The sequence below is a fragment of the Hippocampus bargibanti genome, linkage group LG02 (assembly GCF_051943395.1).
Source record: "Hippocampus bargibanti isolate YZ-2025 linkage group LG02, ASM5194339v1, whole genome shotgun sequence".
Taxonomy (NCBI): domain Eukaryota; kingdom Metazoa; phylum Chordata; class Actinopteri; order Syngnathiformes; family Syngnathidae; genus Hippocampus; species Hippocampus bargibanti.
Genome location: NC_142735.1, coordinates 6,576,433 through 6,595,488, shown reverse-complemented (window position 1 = coordinate 6,595,488; position 19,056 = coordinate 6,576,433). Strand labels below are relative to the sequence as shown.

General features: G+C 40.4%; 5 protein-coding genes across 5 annotated transcripts; 2 read left to right on the top strand and 3 right to left on the bottom strand.

Annotated features, from left to right (window-relative positions):
- Positions 1-291: 291 nt before the first annotated feature.
- Positions 292-925, bottom strand: ndufa1 (NADH:ubiquinone oxidoreductase subunit A1). The gene is made up of 3 exons (XM_089022313.1): positions 703-925; positions 510-599; positions 292-405 (listed from the first exon to the last, which is right to left on the bottom strand). The coding sequence occupies exons 1-3, from the start codon at positions 802-804 to the stop codon at positions 385-387; spliced, it is 213 nt and encodes a 70-aa protein (XP_088878439.1). The 5' UTR covers positions 805-925; the 3' UTR covers positions 292-384.
- A 530-nt stretch (positions 926-1,455) lies between these two features.
- upf3b (UPF3B regulator of nonsense mediated mRNA decay) lies at positions 1,456-10,085 on the top strand. The gene is made up of 10 exons (XM_089022290.1): positions 1,456-1,675; positions 2,154-2,260; positions 2,435-2,541; positions 2,621-2,719; positions 2,878-2,988; positions 3,691-3,734; positions 3,797-3,973; positions 4,075-4,226; positions 7,066-7,381; positions 8,188-10,085. Exons 1-10 carry the CDS (start codon positions 1,565-1,567, stop codon positions 8,344-8,346), a joined length of 1,383 nt encoding a protein of 460 aa, XP_088878416.1. The 5' UTR covers positions 1,456-1,564; the 3' UTR covers positions 8,347-10,085.
- Positions 10,086-11,339: 1,254 nt separating this feature from the next.
- rpl39 (ribosomal protein L39) lies at positions 11,340-13,774 on the top strand. Its single transcript, XM_089022278.1, has 3 exons — positions 11,340-11,437; positions 11,735-11,838; positions 13,590-13,774. Exons 1-3 carry the CDS (start codon positions 11,435-11,437, stop codon positions 13,636-13,638), a joined length of 156 nt encoding a protein of 51 aa, XP_088878404.1. The 5' UTR covers positions 11,340-11,434; the 3' UTR covers positions 13,639-13,774.
- A 22-nt stretch (positions 13,775-13,796) lies between these two features.
- Positions 13,797-15,353, bottom strand: sowahd (sosondowah ankyrin repeat domain family d). The gene is made up of 2 exons (XM_089022265.1): positions 15,161-15,353; positions 13,797-15,007 (listed from the first exon to the last, which is right to left on the bottom strand). The coding sequence occupies exon 2, from the start codon at positions 14,967-14,969 to the stop codon at positions 14,142-14,144; it is 828 nt and encodes a 275-aa protein (XP_088878391.1). The 5' UTR covers positions 14,970-15,007; positions 15,161-15,353; the 3' UTR covers positions 13,797-14,141.
- Positions 15,354-15,398: 45 nt separating this feature from the next.
- On the bottom strand, positions 15,399-18,488 carry pttg1 (PTTG1 regulator of sister chromatid separation, securin). The gene is made up of 6 exons (XM_089016737.1): positions 18,352-18,488; positions 18,094-18,150; positions 17,886-18,022; positions 15,985-16,063; positions 15,743-15,904; positions 15,399-15,608 (listed from the first exon to the last, which is right to left on the bottom strand). Exons 2-6 carry the CDS (start codon positions 18,143-18,145, stop codon positions 15,529-15,531), a joined length of 510 nt encoding a protein of 169 aa, XP_088872863.1. The 5' UTR covers positions 18,146-18,150; positions 18,352-18,488; the 3' UTR covers positions 15,399-15,528.
- Between the last annotated feature and the right edge of the window lie 568 nt (positions 18,489-19,056).

The following is a 19,056-nucleotide window of genomic DNA, read 5'->3' as shown; positions in this document are numbered from 1 at the left end:
TTGCAGCTCTGGTCTTCTGGTGTCGAGATTGTATGTACTCCATGTGCCTGAATTATATTAGATTAACCTTCAATCTGAATGGGTTTTCTCAAGGTACTCCGGTTTCCTCCCACATCTGAAAACCATGTGTGGCACGCTAAAGGAACACTAATTTATCCTAAGATGACTGTGATAATGCATGTTTGTTTGCCAATGTGACATTTCTATTTGGTTGTCGGCCTTAGCTCAAAGGTTGTGGAGATCAGCCTTTTTCCATGACAGTGTTAAAGAGCAATGTGGAAGCCAACCAACTCAGAGTCAATCACATTTTAATTAGGAACATAACACAAAGTAATGTGCAATAAAACTTGCTTTAATGTACAACAAAAAACGTTGTCATTCTTGTCAGTGTATGTTCTCGAGTCCCTGTAGAAAAAATATAATTTAATTGTTGAGCATCATTTAGTAATAAAGTTATGATACAGTGAGCTTGTTTTGGATGGTACTTCTACAAACAGACGAACTATCACCTTGGAGTCAAAGTACTGCCCCGTTCCTGACACCCGCCTGTCTCTCTCCATCAAGTGCCACTGCCACGGAACATGGGCGGTTCTTTTCTCCTGCGGAAATATAAAACAACACACATTAACAATTTAAAACGAGATTATTTTAAATTTGTTTTTACCACCGCTACATTAGCATCCCCGTCTACCACGAGCTTACCTTTCCACCGTTGGTGAATTTATGGATATGTGTGGTGGCAATGCCAGGGATAATCAGGCACACAGTCATGATGCCAAGGCTGGGTAAAATTTCATACCACATGACGGTGGCAGGCGTTCAATAGCACGTAAATTAATCGACTTGAAGACCACAGGATTTTCGGTTTATTTTGCTCCGGGGATTGAACAAGATGGCGCTCCCCACATAAGACCTTACATTACCGGAAGTACAAACCACATTTCGTCCTAAATTGTTCAAAATAAAACAATTAATGTCAGTCATCAACGAGTAAAGACTGTTTAATTATATGAGATCTTTTTAAGTATTAAAATGAGTCATAGCCCACAGCAAAGTCCTAAACTTTGACAAAAATTCGTCTCGATGACATCGTAAAATTTTAGAGTCAACTTTAAGTGAGCAGGTAGTGGAGTGGTTAGGACGCCGACCTCACATTGCAGAGGTCGTGAGTTAAAACCTCGCTCCGTCCTCCCTGTATGGAGTTTGCATGTTCTGCCCGGGCCCGCGTGGGGTCTCGTCCCCCGATTACATAAACATGCATGGTAAACTGATTAAACACTGCAAATTTGAGAGAGAGCGAGAATGGTTGTTTGTCCAACCAATTCGGGGTTTCCCCCGTCTAGTACCCGATGACAGCGCCACGCGAGGATAAAGCGGCCAGGAAGAACTTCAAATGAGCGTAAGGCGTATATTTCGCCCACAGCGACCCCTCTTGCTGCTGTACTACGCCAGAGGGAAGTTAGGATTTTGCGCATGCGTAGTGGTTTTCTTCTCACTTTGGCCAAGTTAAAAAGTAAACAAGTCTTGTGAAGAACACAAGTTGACTCAAGTCGCTTTGAAAACAATGACGGAGGATAAAGAAAACATTCGGCCAAGGGAGAGGAGGGCGGAATTAATGTGCGAAGATTCAGACAGGACGGAGAAATCGAAGGAAAAGAAGGAAACCATGACAAAGGTAAAACTCGAGCTAAGATAGGCTAGCCCCACAAGTACGAGTTTGTGATTGTATTGTATGGATTTTATTCAGACACATTATTTCACCAATTTTTAAATATATGTATGCTTATACACATGGGTATATATTTGTGGAATTTGTATGTTTATAACACAGATTAATGAATGCGATTTTCGTTTTCCATGACCGCGTCACCAGTCTGAGGTTGGAGGTTCGAATCTTGACTATGACTTCACTGTGTGGACGAGTTCATGCTGATTCTCTCCAATTTGCTCGCACTTTCCAAAGACATGCGTTTTCTTAGAAGAAACACAATTGCCCATATGAGTGTTAATTGTGCACTGTTGGTATACTACAGAAAATGCATCAATGTTTTTTGAGTTTTTGTTTTCACGATTTATCGAATGAACGTAGTGGACAGTTACTGTATATGTTCCCCGCGCTGAGTACTCAAGGAGGAATATCACTCTCCTTGTAGATTGTGATCAGAAGGCTGCCACCCAGCCTAACTAAAGAGGAGCTAGAAGAGCAGCTGCAGCCTCTTCCTGAAGTGGACTACCTGGAGTTCTTCTCCAATGACACCAGGTGATCTTATGATATCTTAAACTTGATTTTTGACCCTTTTTCTTTACATGTAGCACGGTGAGTTTCAACAACCAAATAAATATTTTGTTTGTGAGCTGCTTTTTCAGAAAAAGGGGTTTCAAGTGTAAAATAAAATCACAAAGTGTCTGCTTTAACAAACGTTTCTTCTCTCAGTCTGTACCCTCACTTGTTTGCGAGGGCTTACATCAACTTTAAGAATCAAGAGGATATCGTCCTGTTCAGGGATCGCTTCGATGGCTACGTGTTCATTGACAACAGAGGTAACGGGTATTGTGATGTTGAAATTTATATGAGAATTCCCACTCGAGGGAATCTTTGCACATGTTTGTTGCCAAACAGGACAGGAGTACCCTGCCATTGTTGAGTTTGCACCTTTTCAAAAGACTTCGAAGAAAAGAAGCAAGAAAAAGGACGCAAAGTGTGGAACTATTAGTGACGGTCTGTATTTTCAGAAATGTAATTAGTATGAATGTTTGTGGTTCAGTGGGATCCACTGAATATGTTCAGTAATTAAAAAAAGACTAAGACAAAGCAAAAACACACATGCTTAACCTTTTCCAAGATTGTGTATTCTTTATGTGCACATGTTCTTCAAGATCCCGATTACAAGAAGTTCTTGGACTATTACTCTGGAGACAATGAGAAGTTGACATCCACTCCTGAGACTCTGCTAGAAGAGATTGAAGCCAGGTCAAAGGAGCTCATAGGTAAGAAGATATTATAGCAAGTCTGCACCATTCATTTATTGGATGAATTAATATGAATTTGTATGTTTTTGGTGTTGTTTTTTTCTTTCTGTGTCCTGCTTCCTCAACATGGTTGCAAACAGAAATATTTTTTCCCCAAAACTCACATGACTATGTTTGAAAACATTTGAAAAGAGCGACTCGCAGCAGACACCAGTTTAACAAGAGACGAGAAGCTATGACAGAGTCAGCTACACTGAACATTTCCAAAGTCATAGAATATATGTTGCAGAAACAGTGATGGAACCACAGTTTCTTTGAGCCACAATTTTTGTCTTAAAGATGTATCCGTACAACTTCCCTTGAGAAAAGTCTGAGAGAAAGTAGATGACAGACAACATTATCTGATTTGTTCTTATTTCAATTTTTTTTTCTGTGGAGGTTTTTGCAAGTCGATGCCACTTTGGGAGGCATTTACTGCACATAAACTATTTCAAAGCTTATATAGTATTAGAAAAAAGTAAGCATATCCCATAATGAAAAAAAAAAATGCAAATTAAAAACTCTTTTTGAATGTGTCATTTGTAAAGGAAATTACCTCAATTAAAATTGGAATTTTATCCAGCAAATCATATTTAGGCCATGTCGCCCAATCCCACATTAATTTAATCAATACTCTTAGTGTCTTTGTTCCACTAAATCCAACTTTTATTTTTCCCAAAGCTAAAAAAACAACTCCCCTCTTGGACTTCCTCAAGAATAAGCAGGTAAGTCATTCACAGCACTGAGCCAAACTTAACAAGAAAAAATAAACTTCTTCTCTCTTCAGAGAATTAGGGAGGAGAAGAAAGAGGAGAGGAGACGGCGGGAGCTGGAGCGTAAACGCCTTCGAGACGAGGAGCGCCGCAAGTGGCGCGAGGAGGAGCGGCGGAAGCGCAAAGGAGCTGACAAATTGAAGAAACCAGAGAATGGGAAAGACCAAGTCAAAGACGAACCAAAAATAAAAGTAAGTAGTGGATGTGGGAGAAGTACTCAGACTTCAGAGAGTAAAAGTAAGAACTTTGAACTGTCACGAGATGACGTCCTCTCTCTCTGTCCGTTGCATAGCTTCTGAAGAAGCCAGACAGAGGAGAAGATGCTGACTCTGACAAAATAAAAGAGAAGTTTAAAAAAACTGAGAGGCCTGCCAAAGAGCAGAGCAGAAGCCATGAGCACAAAAGACGACCAAACAATGACATCAAGGACGACTGCGCAAAGAAGTAAGTCATAATTGGCTCGTATTCTCTTCTTATCAGAATCATCTTTATTGCCAAGTATGTAGAACACACAAGGAATTTGTTTCCGGTAGAACACGCTGCACTAGTATCGTTGTCAAAAAAACTGCTAAGTGGCACTATACAGTTCCATTTTGGCTACTGTTGAAAGAGTTCAAAGAGTTAATGGCTTGGGGGAAGAAGCTGTTTAAATGTCTGCTGGATTTGGTGCGCATGGATCGGTAGCGCCTGCCTGAGGGGAGTAGCTGGAAAAGGTGGTGGGCAGGGTGCGGAGGGTCCAGTAGGATTTTCTGCGCCCTAGTTTGGATTCTTGCAGTGTGCAAGTCCTCGAGAGTGGGTAGGGCGGTGCCAATGATTTTTTCCGCCGTCCTAACTGTCCGTTGAAGTCGGATTTTGTCCATTTTTGTGGCGGCCCCGAACCAAACGGTGATGGAAGAACACAGGATGGATTCGATGACAGCCGTGTAGAAATGTTGCAGCACCTCCTGTGGCAGGCCATGCTTCTTTAGCAGCCTCAGGAAGTACATTCTCTGTTGGGCCTTTTTCAGGATAGAGTTGGTGTTGACCTCCCATGTAAAAAAAATAATAAATACAGTGATACCTCAGCTTACGAACTTAATTGGTTCCCAGAAATTGTGTGTAAGGCGAAAAGTATGTCTTCTAAACATTAATTTCCCATTGGAAACCATTAAAAATGAAAATAATCCGTTTCCAGGTCCCCACAAAAAAAGGAAGAGGCACAAAACATAATTTTTGACTAAATAAGCCTTAAAACTACACAATATATACCTTATTTTATATATCATAAATGTGCTATTGTATTGTAATTAAAGAAATAAGCTGTATTGTATAATAAAGTCATTTTATTTACCTTTATGTGTGTTGATGTAGTTGCCTCTTGATGATATACGAGTGAAGTTGCCGTGCTGTCTCGGCGATAATACCCTCACTCACAATGTCCCCTACAAGCTGCTTTTCGTTAATCCAAATCAACAGAAGTTTTTCAACCTCTTCTATTGCCTGAAACTGTTCCTGAGACAATACAGAAACACCCTTAGCTACATGTAGCAATGGTCGACTTAGCATACTGGTACTGGGACGCTAAGTCACACAAACGCACACTTCATTCGTGTTTCTCGATGATCTCTTTCTTCTGCTCGACCATAATTTGGTTTTGTGTCATCTTCAGATGAACACTAGCGTGTGGTGGGGTCTTTTTCGGTCCCATAATAGCAAATGTATCCTTGATAACAAACCACGTATGCACTCAGAGGGTATGTGGAAAAGTAGTCCAGCAGCCACGGTGGTGCTGTTCGGCCCTGTGGTTTGTTGTTCTTCCGCCGAAAACTAGTCCGGAAGCCATTGTGGAGCTCCGCGTGTTTCCCGAAAACTATTTCTCATGCCAAGATTATATTCTCGCGAATTTAATGTTCGTAAGGCGAAACGTTTGTTAGCTAAAGCGTTCGTAAGCCGAGGTATCACTGTGATAATAATAAATCTTTGTTATCCAGTACAACACATTGTATTTCACATAAAACATACAAACACAGTTTGACGATCGACTTATCTATTGTTCATTATTAGTTCATTTAAAAAAATGTGTGTGGGCCGAACATATTTTGTATGTGTTCTTTTTAAAAAATTGTGTTAATTTGATTTATAATTGTACTGTTTTCCAATTGTACTGTTTTTATTCCAATAATGATTTTATGCCACTATGTTTGATATAAAAAATATAAAAGGACAACCGATGTCTCCGGACAAGTTGTGTCCATAATTTGTAACATCGCTTCAAATGACTTCTACTGAGCGTATTTTACAAAGATTCAACCGCATATAGCTATATTTTACGTTTTAAGACTCACGCTGAATATTCCGGAAGTCTTGTTTTTGAGTTGGTGACAAGTCCTCACGCTACGTCACTGAAGGAACGCCCCTGAGCGAGAAAGGACATACCTTGCATCACCTCAATGCATTTTCCGGTACTTTGTTTGGTCTGAAAACTTTGTGTTGATCCGTGTTGATGGCGAAATTAGAAGGAAAACACATAAATAACGCGATGGTGAATCATTGTATGTGGCACCGAGTATCTATTTGTCATTCACTGACAAAATTGTAAGGAATTAAGCAGCCCATTTCCACTGAACTTTCCACAGAGCTTTGTCGCCATCTTCTGCCTCTTTTCGGTGCTACATCCCCCCCACCCCTGATGACACACATTCGGTGCTACATTTCCCCCCTCAAAATGACACGGAATAAATTCTTTAATGGATTGCAAACATTTATGCTTTCCTCTTCAGAACTATTTGAATCATATTCATAACTGGATGAGTAACAAAAAAGCATATTCTCCGAATCTGAAGCCATTGTTTTGATTCTCGAGCAAGGCAAGACTTCTTGGCGTGACGCCACGAACTGGGGGCGGGACCTTCTGAAACTTGCCACTTCCGGTTTCAAATTGAAGTACAGTAAAGTCTCGTTATATCGATATCGGATATATCGATAGTCCCGGTTATATCGATACTAGCACACGGAGAAAATTACATGCAAACAGGGTCGGATATATCGATAGTCCCGGTTATATCGATATTTTTTCGGACTCCCTTGAATATCGATATAACGAGACTTTACTGTACTTCTTAGACACTTGAAGTCATTTCTATTGGTGTTTTGCATTTGACTAAAAATATCATACTGCGTGTTTTGGGTATTTTAGATGCTATAAAATGTTTTTCTGACGTCAGTTAGGAAACAAAAAAGTGATGTCGGTTGTCCTTTAAAACATTTCATACTTCAACATATTCCATCTTTTCTTCCCTCGCAGACCAGACGAGGAAGGCCGCCAGGAGCTACGAGAACATGACACGGACCGCGTCAGGGAGCGCGAGCTGGAGAAGGAGCGCCAACAGAGGGAGAAAGAACGCATGAGACGGCAAGAGCGACGCAGGAGGAGGGAAAGACACGACGGTGATAATGTCACCAGGAAGTGGGTGGAGGAGGACGGAGCAGCTCACAAAGAGCGGGAGAGGCCACTAGACAAGAAACGGACAGACAATGCGTTGGAAACTGACAAGATGCAGAAGACACCAAAACAAGACAAGAAGGACGACAGTGCCAGGAGAGAACGATTACGGAATAAAGTAATGCTTCAGTCTTTCTATCAAAATAATGTGTACCTGTCAGTGTTTTTTTTCAGGTCTGTATATTTTTATTATTGAATAAGGATACTAATCTATTTTATTTCAAGGCATCTTTTATTGATTTATTCATCGAACCATTTAAAACAATATTTATTTTAATGTACTTTTTTTTTTCCCTGCTCCGTGCTATTTTTATATTTACTCTTTGGAATTGATTGGTTATTGATCAGATATGTATAAAAACATTCACTTATTTAGCCACATACATGCAGACATTTTCAAGTTTTAAACATGGTTATATATTTTATCTTTATACCATCAGATATGTATAAAAAAATATTCACTTATTCATCCATATATATGCAAACATTTTTAAAATTTAATATACTCATCTTTGTATGCATTCAACCATTTTAAAATGATGTTTTTCTCAAGAAATATATTTCCAAATATTAATTAGTAACTGTTATTAAAATCCACATATTGATGGGACAATTACAGAAAAAAATATACACATCTATTTAGTATATATCAAAAAATATTGTATTAAATAAAAATATTGTGTTTGATTTAAATGTTTTCACTTCAAAGCAACCAACACCTATTGAATTGTCATTTGTTGGTGATACGGACACCCACAACAACTTTTTTTTGTTGTTGTGTGTACGTGTATATTTAATAATAATAAATAATACATTTAATTTCTAAGCACCTTTCAAAACTTTAATATCCATTCAAATAAATAACTAGCTATTTATTATTCATGGATTTATTTTACAAGTATGATTTCCTTGTTTTTATTTTAGGATCGTCCTGCCATCCAGCTATACCAGCCTGGAGCAAGAAGCCGCAATCGTCCAGCAGCAACAGGAGGAGGCGGCAGTGGAGGAGGAGCTGATGTCAGCTCTGTGGACAGGAAGCCAGACACTGAGATGAAGAAATTGACTGAAAAGGGTGACGACTGAGTGGATTTCTGCTTTTGACTTCTTTCCGGTTTGGTGGAGGAGTTTGCGGCCAGCCAGACTCTAAGCACCATGTTGCTTCAGGGCCCCTTCTTCCATGTGTGATGTTCGCAACTGATTTAGCCCTTCTTAAAGTGCCCTTCTTTTTGGTTTCACTTTGCAGGACAGCGAAGTCTTTTCTTACAGGGCACACAAAATCTATAAGTGACCTTACCTATGTTTTCATCTTTGCTTACACAAATTGTTCATCCAAACAGCTTTGAAAAGCATATAAATTGTTTTGATGAATTGAGAATGAACACAGCTCTTGCTACAAGTTTTAGTGGATTAGGACAAGTGTGTTTCCAATGTGTTTAAAAATGTGTGAAAGAAAATATTCATCTAATATGGCCTATATTACAAATGGGTTTGTATGGAAAGACTCCTGTTAGTATATGGGTGTATCCAGAGGCAAACATAAATAGATGTTCCAAAGTGTTCAGAAAAAGCATGAACAATGACAGACATGAAAACAAGCGATGACATTAGAAACGTTTATTATAGCAAGGTGCCCATTTATACTAATGGTTCGAAGAATGCATGTATGGGTGGGTGTCTGTGTTCATTCTAGAATTTGGGGTTTCAAGACAATTTGGGGTTTGAATCTCTGAGACGATCAACTCATTTATCAGGATGCATAGCGGAATTGGTGGCAGTAAATTTTAGTCCACAAAGGATGAAAGAAAAAAAATGACCAGATAGGGCGATGACGTGTCCATATTCAATGGCAATACAATCGTGGAGCTCACAATCATTTAACATTATTAGGGAAGATTTCTTCATTGAAAAACAACATACATGTAGTTTATTTAGGATTCAGAGGGGTGTCATTGTGTCCATTGAGGCCAGCATACAGATATTGGTGGTATATTTGGCTGGTTTGATTAACAGACTGGTGTATGACATGCAAATGGACGATCGGAAAAGATCGAGTCACATAGAAAATGTTGACCATAGATCAGGGGTGGGCAAACTTCTTGGCTCAGGGGCCACATTTACTTAAAAAATGACACATGGGCCCAGTCAGCACCAGATGCATACATATCAAACATAAACATAAAAAGGCATGACAGTGTTATTACTAACATTGCTTTTTAATGGGAACAGCGTTTTTGCCAGTGCATCAAAGTCCAGTGTCAGTTTTGACTGCGGTCAAGACAGCCTCCACTCGCAAAATCGAAGTCAAGTGAGCCGCCACTTCGGTTGACCACCGTGTGCATTACGGTAGTCTGGAGCGAGCGAGCGACGAGCCAGCGGCGTGGGCCACCTTCAAAATAAAAGCGACGCAACGAATTCATGCCTGGCAGTGGTTTGGATTAAATAAACAAAACATGTAAAACAAGCGGTTTCTAGGCTGTTGTGTAGGGATGATGTTAACCTAGGAAATAATAACACTCAGAAAGGTGCCAAGACGCGTCCTCAAATGGAGATAGAAAAAGTACAGTGGGACCTTGGCGGACGCACTTAATTGGTTCCCAGACAGAGTATAAGACGAAAAGTGTGTATCCTAAAAATTAATTTCCCATAGGAAACCATTAAAATGAAAATAATCCGTTCCCAGGTCTCCATAAAATATAATTTTCAACTAAATAAGCCTTAAAACCACAAACTATATCCCTTATTCTATGTATAGTAAATGTGATATTGTATTGTAATGAAAGAAATACACTGCACTGTATAATAAAGTCATTTTATTAACCTTAGTGATGGTTGTTGATGGCTTGATGGAATGGAGTGGCATGTCGGAGAGAATTGCTGTTTGAAAGGAGTCACATTCCATAAGGACTGTAATTAAAGAAATAAACTGTACTGTTAAATAAGTCATTTTATATACCTTTATGATGGTCGTTGATGGCTTGATGGAGTGGGGTTCAGACTTCTCTTCCTGTGTTATGAAAGTCCGGTTAGACATCTTTTTTAAAAAAAAGGCCGGTCTCGTCTGCATTAAATACTTTCTGAGGAACATAGCCTTCTTCTCTCACCATTTTGAAGAATGATCCTTGTATCAATAAACGGCGAACTTCCAGGTGGCCGCATGGTGATATCAGAGTGAATTAGCCACGCTTTCTCGGATATAATTGCTTTATTCACGCTGTCGCCGGCTAGCTGCTTTTCATTAATCCAAATTAACAGAAGTTTTTCAACTTCTTCTATTGCCCCAGACCGTTGCTTTGACAGAATGGAAACACCTTTAGCAACACACGCAACATAGCATATTGGTACTGGGCTGTTAAATCAGGTTCATGTTTCTCAATGATCTCCTTCTTCTCCTGGACTGTAATTTTGTTTTGTGTCTTCTTCAGCTGAACACGAGCCTGTGGTGGGGTCTTTTTCGGTCCCATAACCGCAAAGGTATCTGTAAAAAATCTGAGAAGACGATCAACATGTGCACTAAGTGAAAGGGGGTGTGGAAAGGTAGGCCGGCTGGGGCGCTGTTCGGTCGTGTGCTTTGGTGTTCTTCCGCCGAAGATTGCTCCTCCAGCCACGGTGGGGCAGCGCTCCATGTATATTCCGAATAGTAGTGCGTATTCCAAGGTTTAATTTTCATACATTTAACGTTCGTAAACCGAAAAATTCGTAAGGCAAGGTGTTCGTAAACCGAAGCCCCACTGTATCATTTGAGCAATTCTGTGCTAATCTTTGGCGGGCCGGACGAAAAAGGCAAACGGCCCGCATGTTGCCCGTGGGCCGTAGATCATTATTTAGAATAAGTTAAATCAAAATGACATAAAATGGTTCCAATTTTAATAACCCGATTTTATAAAAAGCGATTTTTGTCGTGATACGAATTATTAATAATTTGGTCCAAATTATATTTTTAAAACTTCCAAAATGTTCCCATAAATGGCAATTACAGTACCTGTTAAAAAAATAAGCTCTCGACAGTTACAAATTGAGACGTTCATCTGTAGTATCACAAAGTCGCCTGCTTGTGTCGCTGTCAATAAAAGGAACGACTAAATAGCCGCATGCATCATTGGCTAAAATAGCCGACGTCACTGCCTTCGTCCTCTTCTATCTGCGTCGTTCTGAGGAAACCACCGTGGTAGACATGGTAAATAGAAAAATCATCCAACATCCGTCAATAATTACGTTGTAGAATATTCCGTTGCTCAAGAACACTTCGATATAATACTCACGATATTTGACATGTCTATATGGTGTGTTAAAATCGTAATTGTTTACATTTATATGGCGCTGCGCACTCCAAAGCTTACTAGCTAGGTAGCTAGCCTGTTGGTAATCGAGCACGGAAGCTCTAAGAAGGCGCTTAGCCTGTGGCCTGGTAACCGCACAGTATTCAAATGTGTTGCGTGATCTTCCATGATTTCTTTGTATCGTGTGTTTTTAGTCGTCCCACAAGACTTTCAGAATCAAGCGCTTTCTGGCGAAGAAGCAGAAGCAAAACAGGCCCATTCCACAATGGATCAGAATGAAGACCGGCAACAAGATCAGGTAAGAGTTGTGTGTTTGTGTAAACTGCTGTACGTTGGACGTTTATAACGCATCCGCGCATTTTTGGGGGTGGCGCGAACCCACTTTGTAAGTGAGAAGTAAGTACTCTATCAACAAACCTATTGCAGCAACACATTTGCTAAAAGCGGGTCATCGTAGTGATTCCCACCATTGACAACCATGACTCAAAGAAACATGTTACATGATTATGTCCCTGAGGGATCGTGTTGGGCTATTGGCACGTTGCATCTGAAGTCTTTCATTTTGTTTACGTGACTGCCTCTTGTACATGTTTAATGATTCTGAGTCACAGGCACACAAACTTGGATTTGATTATTTTTGAATAGTCTCGCTGTGGAGAAATTTACATTTCACAGCAGCAAAGAAGAAGGAAGGAAGAGGAAAGGGGGGCTAAGAAGTAGGAAAACCAAAGCCAAAATACAGGAGCTGCTGGAAAGGCAGACACTCGCGGGGCCATCTTGAAGTTAAAAAAACTAAATAACATGACAACTCAAAGACACAGTCACTCATTCTTGAACACTTCCTGTACCCTCTTTTGTTGTATGTAGCAGTTCTAGATGAAAGAGGAGAGGATCAAAGTGTCCATTTCATTAGCGGATTGGATTGGCTATGCCTTTATTAGTCTCACAGTGGAGAAATTTACATTTCACAGCAGCAAAGTGATGAAAGGAATGAAAGTAGAAAAACAAAATACATGAGCTGCTGGAAAGGCAGCCACTCTCGCGGCGCCGTCTTGAAGTCAAAATAACAAAAAAAAACTAAATACAGTAAAGTCTCGTTATATCGATATCGGATATATCGATAGTCCCGGTTATATCGGTACTATTTCTATGCACGCACGGAGAAAATTACATGCAAACAGGGTCGGATATATCGATAGTCCCGGTTATATCGATATTTTTTCGGACTCCCTTGAATATCGATATAACGAGACTTTACTGTAGAAACGTATACAAAAATAGACAACCATAGTGTATGTGCCCAAAACTTGTTTTGAACACATTTTGAGCAGTTATTTGCAATTTTAAAACGTCGTGGCTTGCTTATCACTCTTACAACAGATTTGGGTTTGCATTCATCAGTCGCTCAGTTCAGTAAAAATAAGACTGTTAGGTAATGAAGTCAAAACATAATGACTATTAACCATGTTGCCACCACAAGACTGACTTGCAGTTCTTGTCTGGTAGGAGAAACTTGACAGGAATTCAAGACAATGTGTTCATTGGTTTAGTGAGGCACTCAACAGCTGATATGAGGATTCTTTGGCAAAATTGCAAGGATATTGCGACTCCATCCCACAATGGCAGAAGACTACGTACTGTAGTAAAGCAGGTCTGCAATTGCAGCACTTGTTGGCTATGAAGTGTTGTCATTAACCCTGCTGAGATTATTACTACTCTGTCTCAGAGCTCATCATTGTCATCATCACTTGTGAGGATGAAGATTGCTCTGTCACTGAAACATTGTTCATTAGCTACCTTGTTAATTGTTGAATGATTGTCACACTCAGAAATGCAATAAGACAAAGAATAGTTTGGGATTTGAATGTTTTTGGGTGACAAAGCTGTAATTTGAATTCTTATTCTATGAATTTTTTTATTTTTTTTTTGGCAAACTACATGCCATCTCCATAAATGTAATTTTTGAGATGGATATTTTTGTGTTTTATATTAGTGGAAGTTGGAGGATAAAGCGTTGTGCATGTTTGACCATTCTCCTGCATTCTTCAGGTATAACTCCAAGAGGAGACACTGGAGGAGGACTAAACTGGGTCTGTAAACATTACTGCAGAATCCAATCTCCTCCGTTCCATCAAAGGACCTCCATCTACCAGGAAGGGGAGAACCACAGTTGTTTTGTACACACCCTGGTTCTACATTCATGTTTGAAAATAAAAGATCTGTGATCAAACAAATATTTGATTGATTTACACACACTGTAGTTTGGTTTTGGTTTATTCAGCACATATAGAATGGCACTCGGCAATTATTATAGCCAGCAAAATATGAGAAAATTCATACTCTAATTGTTTAATGGTGTGAAGGGTAGGAAAAACGGCAACATGAAAAGGAGTCATTGGTTTTTTTCCAGTTTACCCACACCACAAATGCTTGTATTTTTAGCCCATGTTTGCTTGTCTCAGCCAAATACAACCCTGACATTCAGGACGGAAACCTATGGTCTCCTTGTGAGAGTGCAATTTCCATGACAGACATTGTAATTGGAACAACCCAAGGTCCAACGCAATTTCATGTGAATGAAAACATCTGTGACAGAAAATATCAACGTCTATTGGTGCGAAACGAAAAGAACCTTTTAATGGAACCGAACCTCCTGCTGCGGTCAAACGAGTCCACCTCATCTTTCGAAGCCCCCACATCATCTTCGGGCGTGACCGTGACGTCGCCGCCGCTGTTGTTACAGTTCTTATTTGTGTTTGGTTCCGCGCTGCGGGCGTGCTCGTCGTCCCACGTTCCAAGCAGCTCCTTTAGCTCCCGAGGGGCGTCCGGCGACAGATATTGCCAAGCGCGCCTGCCCCCATAATCCATGACATCCACGTCAGCGCCGAACGCACCCACGAGCAGCTTGACCACCGAGTAGTGGCCGTGCATGCTGGCGACGTGTAGCGGAGTGAGGCCACCGCTTCCCCGTACGTTTACGCTCACTGGCTGCCCTCCGGCTTTCTCAGCTCGGTGGAGCAACTTGAGCAACGTCTCGTCGCGGCCGTTCTTGGCCAGCCAGTGAAGCACCGAGTAGCCACTGATGAAGTCCCGCCGAGTGAGCAGCAGTGGTTCCTCCGACACGAATTCCAGCAGGGTGTCACAATTGCCCGCCACGGCTGACAACATCCACACGTGTTCCATTGGGTACAGAGCCAACCCCAACGCCCCCTGGGACAAATCTTTAGGGCATTTGTTGCGCTGGACAGATGTGCCCGCGTCTGAGTCGTCTTGCCGCCTCTGTATCAACCGCGACCTCCGCTGAGGAGCACCGGCCATGAGCGACGTGCCATACTGGGAGAGTCTGTCCACAACGGCGCCTTGTGTCCATTCTCGTTCGCGGTGGGCGTCAGGGGTGGTATGCGTTCCAGTCGAGCAGCCCCCATCCATGGTACTGCTGTTCCGGTAATTTTGGATGACAGCCCCCACTAATTTTAATACCAAATTTTAACGAGTTTCCTGACAACAAATATCGCGCTGTATCCTTCCATTGCGTTTCTCTCCATTTTAGACGTGTGACGTCTCCATTTTGAATGTCAAAAACAGTTCGCATACTCGCTTTAGTAGTTGACGTGACTCACCTGCTCGAATTTCATTTTAGACACTGACGGTGGTTTGAAAGAATCCACGTGTATGTCACGGTGCTCATTTCCATTGCAATGTAAATCTCCGGATTTGAAATTAAAACAAAGTTAAGCGATTAGTTAGTTCTTGGACTTTACTCACTTCCCAAAGGAACTGAGCCAAAGTTCATGGTAATCTCAAGAAAGTGAGTGTGTCATGTGATCACCGATGGATTGCAAAACAAGGAAGTGCACATTTACTTTTATTACGCCGCTTTAAAGTGACAAAATGCAGATAAATACGAACGATTTAAAACGGTAAGACATTCCAATTCAAAGAACAAAAGACATAGTATGAAGCGTAGAAAGCTGCATTTGAACATGTTTCAGTTATCGCTCGGCTCAGGGGGAAGCTCAATCAGTTCATCAATCATTTGGATGAAGTCGTCAAACTCCGTGCAGCCATCTGAAAGAAATTAAGGAGTACAAAGTGAAGATTGAGCACCCCACTCCACATTCCAAGGTCACAATACATTATAATCTCTAAAGTGAGTTTGAGCACTAAATCTTAGTTTATCCAAATACTGTATGACATATTACCCAAGTGCTGTGGCATTTTTTCGGGTGACGGGCTTGGGAGTGGAGGCACGTAAGTATGTTGGTTCTTTTCCAAGAGACGGGGCCTTTGGTGGAAAGCCAGACCAGCCAGAGCGAGACTACCGAGAGGAACTAAATCCTCAGGAACGGAGTATTTCTCAAATTCTGAAAGGGGGAAGGTGAAATACATTACAAGCAAATTAGACTAATTTCAATGCATTCTAAACACTTTTTAAGACAATTACCCAAAGGATCATAGGGGATCATTTTCTCAATCTCTGGGTAGTCCTCTTTCTTCTGAACTTCATCCTTGAGTTTGCCATCCTGTTGGGTGCAACAAAAAACACATTAACGTTTCATCAAATGAAGGTTGCAAAATTTCAGGAATGACTATTAGAGCTGAAGATGTTGACAACACAGGTCTTTTTTCAATTAAATCTATTTCAGCTACAACATTCACAGATCTGTCATGCAGGTGGCTCCCCCAATGGTGGGGTGCACCCATATACCGATATTTTTTCTTTAGGAAAGGATTGTAGAGTAAAACCAAACCAAAACACGTTGCTAATACGCATGTTAAGCAATATATTCTGATTACTCTAATTTCACTAACATCATATATAGTTGGTAAAATCTGATTAATTCATCAGTTCATCAAAAATATGCCAGTTGTAAACCAAGCGCGTTCTTGAAACCACACATTATGCCCAATACGCTGCCCACTGAAGACTTTGTGGAGGTGGGCTGATATAGACTAAGAATCAGATTAGGAAACACTGAAGTCTCAAATTCACACCACAGTCTCGGTACCACCCTTCTGTTTAAATAAGTTTTGCAAATAAAACATTCAAAGGTACTGTTTATCAACTCCAGCCTATATTTGGATAACCACAATCCTCATTATCCGAAATTAACGCACATGCATGGGAAAGAGGGCCACTCTGCTCCTCTGCACCCACAATACATCTGAGAAACTGTACTAATTGAGCACATCTAGGACTTAATTGCAGAAGAAACAGCTCTTCAAGCCAGCTGCTGGAACGATGAGAACCATCTACGTATTAGGAGCAGGGATGTGGAACTATCATGGCTTGGAATTTAAGCAGATTTACGTGGGACAGGGGATGTGAGACAATCTATTTTCATCAATGGATGCTACAGCTTCATGTTTGCTTTCAAAATTTAGCTTGTAGTAGACTTTCACATTTCACCATGACCTCCCTGATCCACTGGTGAAAAGGATGCTTTGATCCCCTTTAATTTATAACTGTTTCATACAACAAAGAGGGTGCAAGATTGAATGACTTTGTGTTGTCATATTATTAGTTTCTTTGTTCTGTTGACTTCAAGATGGCGCAGCAAGCCAGAGTGGCTGCCTTTACAGCAGGTCCTGTATTTTGTTTTTCTACTTCGTCCTTTCATCACTTTGCTGCTGTAAATTTCTCCAGTGTGGGATTCATAAAGGTTTGTCTAATCTAATCGACTCCAACTTTCACTTCAGAGAGCCATGATTATCCATTCATCTGACTGCACAGTGCCAAAGTGGGCTGAGAGAAATGCAGCTTTAAACATTAGGGCTCAATTAAAATAAGGGACAGCAGGAAGTTACCAAGGTCAAGGTCTTCTTGTTTGACATCTTAAATTGTTTTATGTGTTTAATATTGGGGTACAGGGGGAACCTGAGCTCTAAAATTGATAAATTAAACAGAACATTTGAGGCGTTCTGTGTAAAGCCTCAATGTTAGAGGAACCATTTAAAATATACAAATACAACTACATAAAAGTTCATATATGCACGATTGTCATTACCTGACAGAATACATTGAAGAAAAAAAAATCTGATGACCGTATGGGAGCCAAAAGAGCCAGTTTTTGGTAGGTAAAGTGAGAGAAAAAAATTGCTTCCAAGTAGACTGCTGGGCTCCTTGACAAAAGGTTTGTCATTTGTGTGCCAAAATGGATGTTCATTTGCGATTTGTTTTACTTTTAGAGTTAAAGAGGACAAATCTGTCACAAATTGCTTTAGTTGTTCAAGGGAGCACCTTGAAGTTTCCCCAGAGTTTCAATACTTTCATTGCTAAATAAAAATGCACAGCTTTGCAAACCTAAATAAACAATTCAAACACAATTCAGATACACATCCAACCTGAATATTTTCCGGTTTCTTCCCCTGATTGACAACAGGGGTTGATAAGCGCGTATTGACAACCCCAAAAGCCTTCCGACCAGTACGCAGAGGAGTTCTCATTGCTTTGGGATTGAGTGGAGTCTTCGAGGATATATCTGGAAAGATAAATGCAATCTATGATTCCCAGGCCGAGAAACACAAAAACATTTTTTGCTCAATTTTCTACCTGGTACGAAAGCAAGATTTTGATTTGCCCGCTGTGCAGTGAAGTGGGCCATCGCGTCTACATGTATAAAGGACGAAAAAGAAGTTTACATTTATGTGGAGTGTTCCAAAAGTTAACCGTTTAACATGCTTTTGAATTTGTAAGCCTTGGACAATGCTTTCTACAAAGGGCGATTTAACAGGTTTAGCCAAAAATGTCACAAACAAGAGAACAACTTCAGAGAATAAAACAGACACGATATATTCATGGATACGTTACCGTAGTCGTGATACTGTGTCGGGATTATTTGCACAAGACTCGATTTGGGTCAAGCAGAAATGATTTGGCATGAAAAGAGACGCAGATCACAGCTCATCTTTTAAATTCGCTGCTCTCTCGCTATTGGTGGACACTGCATACGAAGATATGGGTGGGCTTATACCTAAAACACACTTCCGGTGAACGTTTTTTTTTCTTTTTTCAAATTAAGAGTCTCCGCAGGTCTGCAATCAAGTGCAGACCATCCGATTTGAAAATAAATGATGTATATTTTCATTCCATAAAAACTTTCAAAATTTGAAAATTACGATATAATGGCAAAATAATGTCAATTACATTGCACGTCTAAATGGAACGAAACATATTTTGTAAAGTTGTTAATTTGATGTTCTTTCCGCGCGTTCTGTATATAACGTCATAGTGTACTACTAACAATTAATATCGATGAGAAGGTTTCTTCAGCCGTCATCTGTACAAATGTGAAGGTTTCGGACGTTTCGCCTCCTATCCAAGAGGCTTCGTCAGCGAACTAAAGTCTGCCTGGTCGTATCGGCCCCCCTGTACGACTGAGAGCTTACACAGACGTAACAATTAATATGCATGAACAAATTCGTCCCTCCGTCCATCTTCTGACCCACACATGAACAAATTGATAGTCGTAATTACAAAATTTAATTATGTCTTAATAAGTGAAAATAATATAGA